The sequence below is a fragment of the Dunckerocampus dactyliophorus genome, chromosome 2, assembly GCF_027744805.1.
Source record: "Dunckerocampus dactyliophorus isolate RoL2022-P2 chromosome 2, RoL_Ddac_1.1, whole genome shotgun sequence".
NCBI lineage: Eukaryota > Metazoa > Chordata > Actinopteri > Syngnathiformes > Syngnathidae > Dunckerocampus > Dunckerocampus dactyliophorus.
The window spans coordinates 43,386,435-43,399,204 of NC_072820.1; the positions used below are offsets into that span (position 1 = coordinate 43,386,435).

Genomic DNA, 12,770 nt, shown 5'->3' on the forward strand with positions numbered 1-12,770 from the left:
ACTGCATCTGTTCAAGTCTGTTAAAAACAATAAATGACTTTATAAAGCCACTTTTTTTGTTACATATCAATCAGGGATGTCGGTGGGACGATATTACTGGCACAATATTGGCATAAAAATGTAATATCAGTCAATATCGGTATCAGGATTTTTTCTTATAATGAAAGCCCATGAAAAACAATGTTTTTTATAGGCCTATGGGCTCCCTTTTTTTCCGGCATGCATATGATGACCTAATCAAACCGCCTCTCTTGCGTGTAAACAACCGTGGGTGGCTAGTAGCAAGCTAGCTCGCTCCTTCCATTCCATCCATCCATTTTTTATACCGTTTAATGCTAGGTCTACATGAAAATTATAACACTTGATTTTCTTCCCTGGACTTTTTGATGTTCAAAAAAAAATTAAAATGTCTACTCTGTTGAATTTTAATACAAATGTCACCTACCGTATTTTCACGACTATAAGTAGCACTTAAAAGTCTTAAATTTTGTCCAAAATGGACGGGGCGCCTTATAATGCGGTGCGCCGTATGTGTGCACCGAGTTCCAAAATCTGTAAATGTTGTGTGACTTTGATGAGCGCTCCGCTTGACTGACTAGCAGCATTTCCTGCCGACACGTTGCTTATATAGAGGAAAGGCGGACGTGACTGAGGACAGCATGTGAACGTTAAAGGGGGAAGGGTGCGTGTGGATAAGGACGCTCAAGGCACGCCCCCAGTAGGTATATCGTGCCGGTATGTGCATTGTGCAAAACAACATCAGTTTGGCCCCCGAAAATGGCACCTACGAAGAGACAGGCTTACGAAGCACAGTTTAAACGGTCAAACATTTCCAGCTCAATCACCAACATGGACGAGCCATTACCATGTGTTGGTTGCCATGGTAATGGACACAAACCGCCACCTATGGTGATTTTTTTAGAGGAAGACGCTGCCTAAAGAAAAGTTTCCAGCCGGAGTCATCGTTAAGACCAATCAAAAGGGCTGGATGGACGAGGAGAAAATGTGGGTGGCTGAGTGACGTGTACGGAAAGAGACTGGATGTTTTTTTTCCACGCGTCACCGTCCCTGTTGATCTGTGACTCCATGCGCGCCCATCTAACAGCCACTGTGAAAAACCAAGTGCAGCAAATGAACTCGGAGCTTGCCATCATTCCATCATTATGTGCCCTGCGATTGACTGGCGGCCAGTCCAGGGTGTACCCAGTCTCTCGCCCAAAGTTAGCTGGGGCAGGCTCCAGCATACCCCCGCGACCCTTGTGAGGATAAGTGGCATAGAAAATGGATGGATGGACTGTATAGTGTGCTAGTACTGCAATATAAAGCCAGAAGAGACTATTGAGACATCCTGGCAAGTGAGGAAAACCTATGTCTGTGGAAAAGAGGACACTGACCTGCTCTCGGGGCTGAGGACAGCTTCCCTCTCGTGCCTGTCAGGGCTCCTAAAACGGCTCCTCTTCTCTGCCTTTCGTTCCTCTGCCTCCAGTCTTCGGGATCGAGGCGTATCATGGTGGCTGAATGAATGGTTCCCCCTCTGATTGGCCGGGTGGCTTTCAGTGCTGGTCACTGTGCTGCCGCTGGCATCGGAGTCCAGAGAGCTTACGGAACCACTGATGTGAGAACCGTTTGAGAGCAGCGAGCTGCCAGAGGGGAAGGGATCACTGGGAGATGGAGAGAGGCAGCGGGGTACACCCCCCAGGCTGGAGCAGGAGCCTGTTGGGGAAAGGAGGTCACTGGGCGGCTGTGGCACCGATCCGTGCAGCACCACTCCACCCTGGTCCACCTCGTTACCATTCACTGAGCCTGCATCAGACCCTTGTCCGACAGTTATAGATTCACCTAGAAAAAATTGGTACAAGACGAAAATTATTTTTCTGTCTCTTTTGAAAATCAAATCACACGGAAAACTAATGTGAAAGCTAAGGTGAAGTTGGAATAAAAAATGCTGGCATAACAATAAAAATACTTCACTACCACATGCAATTTTTAAACGGTGTTATTTTTCCTTGCCTGTAGTGAGTGGCGGGGATCCTGGGGGCAGCTCAACAGGGGCCCAGACTGCAGCCCCTTCCACCTCTCTTTGGTTCAGCTCTTCCTGCCAGATGATGGAACTGGAGTCTGGAACCTTCTCTGCCTCAGGAATGCCCAAACCAGTCACTGCTACTTTGGCTGGGCCTGGCTCCTGTGTGGAGATCGATCAACTTTAAGAAGAACTATCTTTAAAATTAAAGCAGTAACCAAAAATATAAAAACAACATTCAAGCTATGTCAGACAACCATTTTGTAGAGGTAAAGGAGGTATACCTGGGAGGTTGTAGGCTCCACCTTGCGTTTCTTTTTCTGGTTCTGTTTATTGGTGCGGGGATAAACAACCAACTGTTCAGTCCAGCTGAAGAGAGGTTGACAAGTGTTTAACACACAGCTCTAGCCTGAACTATCATCAGAGATGTCAAGACACTTACCCATTAATGATCTCTTTATTCTCTCCTCTGATGAAGTATTCCTGTTCTGGGGTGATGATGCATAAGGAGTTTTTTTGGCCCGTCTTGGGTTCCGCATCTATGACGTCCGTACACAGGTTCATATTCACTGTTCCCTGGGGCAGTGTGCTTGGCTAAAAGGGAATAAACATAATGCAAGTTATTGAAAATTATTTCTTACTAGCAATGGGCATCTGTAGGGATGTCACAAGACGAGACGACTGTTTAATTTACAATGTCTGCATGTAGGATTTCCAACCTCCTACTCCTGCACATGGCAATATACGGAGGCCGGCAAAATTATCTTTATTTGTGATTAATTTATTCATTAGGCATGTCACCAAACACTCACGAGACAAGACGATACACGAAATTGGGTCTGCGAGATTGAGACGAGGCATGATTTTAATATTACTTTTAAGAAAAGGCCAATAAAAAAACGAACAAATAGATTACAATATATTTATCTACTAATTTTATTTCTAATACCTTACACTCGGCTGCACTTTGTGTGTATGCTAGCGGCCCCACCGCCAAGACAGACTGACAAAAAAGCTAACGCCGCTCATGTCGTTCTATGAAACAAATGCGCCAAGGTGCTGAAAACAATGCACAGAGTGAACTCTCTTCTTGCCTGTTTGGAGGCAAACAGATGAGGAAAACAGACACGCATGCACATGGCAATATATTAAGGCTGGCAAAACTATTCAGTTCATTTTCATTTATTGTGTGAGTAATTAATTTATTTTCATCCCCTATTGCTCACGTAACACTTTTTTCTTGAACAAGAAATCTTTTGTGACACCTCTGGCCATTTGACTAAATTTTCTTGATTAACTATGGTGAAAATTAACGTTCAACTGACTAATTTTCCATCCATCCATCCATTTTCTATACCGCTTCTGCTCTTTAGGGTCACGGGGGTATGCTGGAGCCTATCCCAGCTGACTTCGGCCGACAGGCGGGGTACACCCTAGACTGGTCGCCAGCCAATCGCAGGGCACATATAGGTAAACAACCATTCACACTCACATTCATACCTATGGACAATTTACAGTCGCCAATTAACCTAACATGCACGTTTTTTGGATGTGCGAGGAAACCGGAGTACCCGGAGAAAACCCACGTACGCACGGGGAGAACATGCAAACTCCACACAGAAATGCCCAGGGGAGAATCGGTCTTTCCGATCTCCAGGCTGTTACTGTGTTGGCCAACATGCTAACCACTAGACCACCATGCGGCCTGAATAATTTTAGTAATAATGGCTTGAATAATTTTATGTACTTATTTTTTATTTTTTAATAGTATGGGAAAAAATTTCTCTGAATGGTCTGAGGTCCTGTTTTGATGCCGGTGGCTTCTTCTTGCGAGTAGTTCCTTAATAGCTCGATTACTATGTCCAGTCCTTGTCTTACTGCAACCTTAAATCACACATCTTCATGAACTAGTTGATGACTCACAAAAGGGGTAAAATATTACTAGTGGGGACAAAAAAATGAAAAGAAAACATGAACAAATATGGAAATAACTGCATCAGGGGGGAACGGGCCAGGAATGGATGACTTGCGAGCAAAACAGTGATAACACAAGTATCATGTTTCTTAAAGAAAGCATGATTCAACACCACAAAATGCTTTGCTTTTGTCATTATTTTCTTTTCACTGGAAGGTGTTTGGGGATGTCACACCTGTGGCTATTATTACCACGGCAACAGGACAGCACAAACTGAGAGAAAAAGAGAATAAAGCTTTTTTGCGGGTGTGAGCATCTGTGAGATACTGTGTCAATGATGAGTGACGACCTCTAAGTCCAGTTTGCTCTGAAAACATCCTTCAACACACATCCTTCAAGTCATCAATGTTTGCAAAGACATGTTAAACAAACATGTTAATATGTTAAATAAAAACTGTTTTGACTCATCGTTTTGTGCAACAAGAAAATAAATGTGGCGTTATTTGATGACACCGCTGAAATCCCCAAGCTTTTTGTGGGTCTGCTCAGCCCTGTTATCAGGTTTTGTCGGGTTACGGCTGCTACAGATGTAAAACAGGTGCTGGGTCGCTTTTCAGCTCCTTTTAAGGCCACTGAATGCAGATCGAGCTTTATTAAGATCTGCCTGAAAACCCCTAGGGGCTGCCAAATATGGCAATTACGCTGCATCGCCTCTTTAGAGCTCAGACGCTATGGAAGAATTTCCTCCACTTGAAAGAAAGCATCAAGCTTAAGTAGCAGTAGCTGTCAAGTGAATAGGACCTGAATGGAGCCCTGCAGCGTGGTAAAACTAACTACATCAATGGTGAGGTAATACAGTATTGGCATATTGTGCTGTGCAATTTTGGGGTTACAGTTTCATACATTTCCAGATAACTGATGCATACCAGTAAAACCCTTTCTTCAAACATGCAATGTGTGTGACTTAATAGCTGAAAGTATGGCTGGGCGATTAATTTAAAAACACCCAAAAACGACATTTTGAGCTTCTGACGTAAAACAGCCACGTCGGTTATTTCTGTTTTCTCCCCTGTAGTTACACAACAGGCCGCCAGGGGACGCAAAGTGTCAAGGTTGCCAGAACACCGACAGAAGAAGTAAACACGTGACACTATCCCATCCGGTCTGACTGTTACACTACACAGAAACGTAAAGTCTATGGAGTCAACAGTATAAAGCGAGCAGCTTGTTCCCAAAAGGAATTCCGTGTCAGTTGCTTGGACACACTTTGGCTTCGAAGGGGATGACGTCGACCAAAAAGTAGTGAAGTGCAAACACTGAAGAAAAATAGTTGCTGTAGTTGGAACTAATCACAATGTGTGACAATAATCACTTTTATAACCAACGATTGGAAATCACAGATGGGCTGTACGTTCTCTGAACGAGTCTTATACACAAAGGAAATAATGTACTGAAAGCCATCCAATAACAGCCTTTGCAGTCCGTGTCGCCACGACGTGAGGTAACATTTTTTGGGAGGTACGCAGGAGGTTTTGGAGGGGGAGGAGCGAGCCTTCACTCCGCGGCATAGAACATAGGCTTTAGAACAGGGGTCACCAACGTGGTGCCCGCGGGCACCAGGTAGCCCCCCACGACCACATGAGGTGCCCACAAGCCTGCTTTTCATTCAGGTTTTCAGTTCATAATGAAAGAACAGTAGAAAGAAATGCATTCTGAAATACAAAATGTGAGTTGTGGACACCAGCATTTTGTTAATGTTCTGGTAAAACAAGCATATTCGCTTTGTTTGCGTTTAAAATAAGCTCTGAAAATAAATGTTACAAAAATGAGTAGATCTTGGCCATTTTCATTTTGTAAAAGTAGCTCTCACAAGGAAAAACGTTGGTGACCCCTGCTTTAGAACTTGAGTAAAATGGCAGTGTTTCTTTGTGATGCAACTTATTAAGGGAAACTGAAAGATGTTTTTTAAAATTATTATTGCCAGAACAAAAGTACAGCAATCCCGTGTTAATCGTGGCTAACTGGTTCCAGACCCGGCTGTGATAAGTGAATTTCTGCGAAGTAGTATTCCTTATTTATAAATGGAATATTTTTGTAATTATGGCACAGAAAACCTGTTTACAACCTTCTAAATACATTTCTGAACATTATCAGAGCCCTCTTGACATGAAATAATACCCATATAGTCACCTAACATTCATATTACCCAATATAGTACATCTAATCAGAGAAAATAAGCCATTTAAGACTGTTTACCTTGTAGGGGAGCAGAATCGGTGGCGCACATGAAGTGACGTCAAGGGTTCAGAGTTGAGCTTTAGGTTGTTCTGCGCTATGGCCGCAAGAGTAACCTGTGTTATAATTATTATGATGATGGCGATTATTATGTTGTTAGTATTGTGCCTGTTGTGACATCATTTAAACCTGCAATAGAAGCCCTCTGTTCTGGCAATCAAGTCTCGTGCTTCGCTCACCGAGCAATTACTAGCGACCAATGTAGAATACTACATCCACAACTTGAATGCTGGTTCTTAATGGCTTATACTGTAACTTCTATTTTAGTTATTTTAGCCATTTTTATGCTTGAATGGTTAATTTGGGAGGAAAAACATACTTTTGACTGATAATAAAACAAAACAGCAATCATCTATTAATTAATTTTGGAAAAAACGCAATAGGATGAGGAAGCAATGTTTGAATCGCGATGTTGCGAGGGACGACGAAACTTACAATATAGTTTTAAGAATTACAACCCTAGAATTAAGTGCACACCCACTCCATAAATGAATCCTGCAGGAAGATTTTATAGGCTGAGCCAAAGGCAAGTCTCGTCAGAGTCTCCCACAACAGGTTGCGGAGAGAACACTGCTGTTTTATATGGTGTCTAGACACAGTACCCTTCATCAAAACTTTTCACAGGAAAGCTTGTGGATGAAACAACTGTATACTGTATTTTATAATATATATATATATATATATATATATATATATATATATATATATATATATATATATATATATATATATATGGCCACCGTGCTGCTGCTCAGTTTCAGAGTGTTGGCAATCTTCTTATAGCCTAAGCCATCTTCGTGTAGCGCAACAATTCTTTTTTTCAGATCCTCAGAGAGTTCTTTGCCATGAGGTGCCATGTTAAACTTCCAGTGACCAGTATGAGAGTGTGAGAGAGTGATAAAACCAAATTTAACACACCTGCTCCCCATTCACACCTGAGACCTTGTAACACTAATGGGTCACATGACACTGGGGAAAGAAAATGGCTAATTGGGCCCAATTTGGACATTTTCACTTAGGGGTGTATTCACTTTTGTTGCCTGCAGTTTAGACATTAAGGTCTGTGTATTGAGTTATTTTGAGGGGACAGTAAATTTACACTGTTATACAAGCTGTACACTGACTACTTTACATTGTAGCAAAGTTTCATTTCTTCAGTGGTGTCCCATGAAAAGATATAATAAAATATTTGCAGAAATGTGAGGGGTGTACTCACTTTTGTGACATACTGTATATATATATATATACACACACACACACACACACATAATGTATGTATGCGTGTGTGAGTATATATATATATATATATATATATATATATATATATATATATATATATATATATATATATATATATGACATTGTTACTGACATTTTAATCTTTGAAAGCATCCATCTTACTTGATATCTATTCTTATGAGGGGAAAAAAATGTCTCTTTATGGTCATTTTGTTACCTGAATTTATTCTTAACCATTCTGTTGGATGAGCATCCCCCGTATAACCAGGGCAGGGTGCTGCTGTGGCAGGCCATGTGTGGAATGTCTGAGTCTGAGGCATATCTAATGTTCTCCACTGTGATTTTTAGGGGCTAGAGCTCCCTTTTTCTTGTTCTTGGTGGTCCCGGGGCCGTAAGCTCACTACAGTTACCAAATAAGGGCATTGGGAAAGGAATGCTGCTTTCGGCGAGTGAGCATCTTTCCTTCTATTCGTTGTGAAAATACTCCAGCTTTTAAAGGGGCTATTGCTTCAGATCGCACCCTGCTATCTACTGGGTGAAAAAAAGCAGATGATGTCATAACTCCCTGGACCTTTAATCTACGAGCTGATACAGATGTTCAAAGCACTGACGTGGGAACCAAGCCACTCCTCTTGACCTGTCTGAGTAAAAACAACCATATTTGACGGGCTAATTATAGTGGCAGTATATAAGCTGTAGGAAACAACACAATACAACGGTTATAAACGGGTATAAAAATTTGTTGCCGCTCACTTACCTTCCTTCATGTTACAGTCCAGTAGACGTTTAATACGACCAAACTCATCGCTCATTTGAAGCAGCGTTAAAAGGCAATCTCCCACAGGAGCCATTAGCCATTAGCTATAACAGAATAGATGAGCAGCCCCTGTCGGTGTAGAGTAAAGTGTGTGTAGATAAAATGTGTTGTGTTGTAGATAAAATGTAGATAAAATTAAACCCTACGTGCATTTTCTGTCATACCTACTGTTGCTGATTATTGTTCTGTGTTTCAGTAATATCACTTGATCAGGGTTTTCCAACATTCCAAAAGTATGTATGATTCACGCTGATAACGGCTTGATATCGGTATCGGACGATATTCAAGGCTGCAATATCAGAATCGGGGGGGGGTATTGGGACACCCCTATTTGCAACAACCAAGAAAATCTTTCCCATCTGTTTTCAGCAAAATAAACATAACATGAGTGTGGGCGAAAGGACACACACTCTAATAAAATAGTCTGGCTGGTTGTCATAAGTTTGTGAACAATATTGAGTTCATATTTCAACAGCAAACGTCTATGCCACTGCTGCACGCTCTCAGCATGCATGTGCATGGGGATCGGCCAAAGACAGTGACCCAAAATACAGTATATGTGTGAATGAAATTCACATTTAATAACATTCCAATGGACATTGTTGTCAGCGATGAGAGTTATTTTCAGACATTTGTGTAATGGTTCAGCACAGGTTAAGCCTAGGTTACAGTTTGTAGTTGAGGAACATTGTGGAACGTAGTTGTGGTGACCATGAAAAGTAAGATCACCGCGCACCCTCTCTGCCCAGTAAAATTCAGGCTGGTATCGCCGATACTGATACTTTGTGCAAATACACCTAATGTGTCTGGTACATTTTAAAATGTAGTGTACAGTATTTGAAATCATAGCATAAAGAATACAAGACATCAGGGTAATTGACTGATTTTAAACCCTGATGTATATCGAAGTGATTAAGAATATAATCAAGCTAATACACGGCAAAAAAAAAGACCAAATCATATATCTGAAGTATCAATAGTATCGATATTTCAGTATCAATCCGCACATCACAATATACGGTTTTCGTGTACGGGACTTACTCTATGCGCATGGAGGACATACGAAATATCTAAATGTGCGTTGGCCACACTAGTTATATATGTGGGGTGTACATGTAGCGCATGACGCAGATATGGAGTACGCAAGCGCAACATCAGAAAATTAACAATTTGCCTAATTCTGACACCAGCACAACATGCAAAAGACATAAGTTGCCCGTATGGACAAGGCACAAAGACGTACGAAGTGCGTAAGTTTGTCTTGCAACATGAAAAAAAACTTAAGCGGCCACAGAGTTTGTTTGACATGACAAAAAACTTCTACGCCCAGTCTACGGCTCAAAAGCCGGCACATTACACATGCGTTTCTTGCATTTTTTTGCATGCCAAACGGCCGTAGAATGCCGTACGACCGGCTGTAACCTAGGCTTAAGTTAGGTTAGGTTCTCCTGTTGAGGGACACTGACCTAGGCCATCTTTGTGGAGAGCAATAATTCTATTTCTCACATCCTCAGAGAGAGTTCCTTGCCATAAGATGCCGTGCTAAACATTGAGAGGCCAATATGAGAGAATTGTACACAAAACACCGAATTTAACAGCTCAACTCAAATTTGTATGGTCCTGCCAAGCAGGTAAAAACAGGATGAATAGGACAGGTGCCTGCCTGTCCGAATGACATGTACAGGGCACCATGAGCGGTGTGATCGCTTGTGTTTAGACAATAATGCCTATTTTCAGCAGACAGTAAATGTATACCACTATAGCATACACTACCAGCATACTGATGTAGTATTTATAAAAATTCACATCAACAGCTCAAATGACTCGCTTTTTGGTACCTCCTTGGCATAGCAGAGCCAACTGATGAAAAGCAATAAACTAGGTAATAATGTGATCAGAGAAGCAATAAGACAAAGAGTGGATGGGTGTGGTATAACAAAATCACATCTGACCCCACTGGAGGCTAGAGCCATTTGGTAAACAACGATGAGCTCAATGACATCTAGACCATTAAATACGTCGTTGTAGGCGCTCTGAGATTGTGGAGAGTTCCTATCTTTGGAGTCCAGAACACTGAGCAGTCATTTCCCTGACCCAGTTTTCCTGCCATGTGGAGTAGATGAAAAGACCAGAGGACAATGAGTCTGCTAGTTTTGGAATCACTGCGACAATGAGAGGAAAAGACAATTGCACAACAGCCTGGGTGTCACTGGAAACACAGTGGAAACAACGCACGCACTACTGCAAGCACACATTTTCACTCTGATAATCACTGGACACAAGAGACTCACCAAATATTAGAGGTGTAACAGTACGGCATCCTCACGATTTGAAATGCACCTCAATGTTAAGGTCACAGTTTTCATTGTTAGTTTACTAAGGATACAAAATACAAACCATAAAACTACTTATCCAATAAATAACAAATGACTATGATATACCACATCATAATTTACAAAGTTATATATATTTATGGATTTATAAAGGCAAAAAAAATATTATACCTATTTTTAAAGACAAATGTTGGTTCTATTATTAGTTAGTAGGGCTGGGCGATATGAACTCAAATCAATATCACGATAAATTGGGCAGTTTTACCTTGATAGCGATAAATGGACAATAAATCCCCGACCGCTATACATCTTTGCCATCTGAAAATAATTGCAGGAAACGCAAATCAATGTGTTTTGGGTGGTTCCGACAGTTTTCATACTCACTCTGCATTTCGTGTTCTTTTGCTCAACATTATCTTTGTGGAACCCAAAATAAATCTCCCTGGGACTGTGGTCCACACATATGAATGTATGGGACATACCCTGGCATACTACATCCTGTACACACAAGTAATAAGATACATATACAGCCACATAACATGACTGGCATCACGTTTCATGCAATTACATTACTAATGGCCACTTATAACACTGCACAAAAAGAGCGGCGTTGACATCAACCCAACCTACCACAACTATGTCAGTTAATATTTTCCAATAATAACATTCCATTGTCATAGATATGTGTGCCATGTTGGCTTTAGAAACTGGATAGATACCAATCATCAAAATGATCATTTACACAAAGAAAAGAGAATTTCACATGTTCTTGTAGCCATGCGACATCAAATAAAGCATGGAATCCTTAAAAACTGCTACCAACAGCAAACTAATCATGGTTTCCTAAAGAGACACTTTTATAAAGTTTTTATTTTCTTGTTCTTTCTTTGTGAATTGGCAATTTTGCATGATTGGCCATGATGTGCATGTTTATTTGTTTTTTTAAAGGCTTTAAAAATCCATATATTTAAAGTAAAGTATTTGTGTTATTAGTTTTTAGTATCATTCCGAGCGGCGTTACGATGCATAAAAACAGGAAAAAGTATTTTTAGGGTGTGAGTGGGAAAGCACTACAGTACGTCACAGAGAGCAGTCATCTTTCCCGCAGCGCTACAGTATCCAACTGGTAACATAGCTAGTTAGCTACGTCAGCGAGTGCAGCTTGTACGGCTGAGATGTCATCGCGTATCAACACAAGTTGCCGATGTGAACCAAGAAAATTTTTTAGAAAGACTTGTAGATTTTTATACAGCCAGCCAAATTGTTACTCCTGACTTATTTCAGGAGCAAAATGCCAATGAAAGGGTAGAAAAAAAAGTAGTCGCACGTGTGCTCCCTTTTTATTTTTTCTATTCGCACAGTCTATTTCTTGGCGCATATGCGAGTGAAATGCTGGCACTGTACAGTCGCTTCTTCATTTGAACCACCAGCCGTTCCCTCATCGTCCGTTTCCCTTCTTGTTCAGGCTGGATGGGTGGAGTCACGTGACTACACACGCTGTACCTCGCTACACACATCCTGACTTGTGCTCATCAAAGCCTGGGCTGCACCCTTGTGGAGGTATTCTACACGCTGTAACACCTCACCTTTCACAGCAGTGGTAGTGGACACCCACCCAGGCTTGTGAAGGTGTCCCGCATGTCTGGATCCCCAGTAGGGATGGAAAGGTACGGCATTCGGTTTGTACCTCAGTACAGTAAAGGAACAAAATGCAAAAGCTAAAAGTAGGGGTGTCACGGTCCGATATTGATATCTGTCTGATATCAGCCCAAATAAACAATATCAGATTATTATATCAGCCTGCATGTAAAATCTCCGATATTGGCACTACGATACAAGCAGTCCCTCCCAGACTACAAGACAGCACTTCTATCCAGCATGCATCAAAATAATGTTGACAATGTTATTGTTTATCGGTAATAATTTCTGGGACAATTATCGTCCAGCAAAATTTGTTATGGTGACAGGCATAATTATAGCATAATTCAGCCTTTACTGTGTTTCATTTTTAATGCGTACCGCGTGGGAATTCGGTACTCCTCTGTACCAATATGATTAAATATGATTTAATATTGCCTGGTCCCTTTGCCTCATTGTCAAGTGCGACTAATAGAAATTCACAGCCTGAAAAACTCAAGACCTCTTGAATTA

The 12,770-nt window shown here is 41.3% G+C and overlaps 1 protein-coding gene across 6 annotated transcripts in view; it reads right to left on the minus strand.

The window, feature by feature from the left end:
- The window catches only part of mprip (myosin phosphatase Rho interacting protein), a 67,546-nt gene that overhangs the window by 41,508 nt on the left and 13,268 nt on the right, over nucleotides 1-12,770 (minus strand). For all 6 annotated transcript variants that reach the window (XR_008566500.1, XM_054756842.1, XM_054756875.1 and 3 more), the window contains exons 4-7: nucleotides 2,463-2,614; nucleotides 2,305-2,389; nucleotides 2,011-2,182; nucleotides 1,395-1,839 (exon numbers count right to left, since the gene is read on the minus strand). Coding sequence is in view for 5 of the 6 variants with exons in the window: in XM_054756842.1 (XP_054612817.1) it covers nucleotides 1,395-1,839; nucleotides 2,011-2,182; nucleotides 2,305-2,389; nucleotides 2,463-2,614 (854 nt within the window). In the remaining variant the exon portion in view is untranslated. The remainder of the gene's footprint in view (nucleotides 1-1,394; nucleotides 1,840-2,010; nucleotides 2,183-2,304; nucleotides 2,390-2,462; nucleotides 2,615-12,770) is intronic.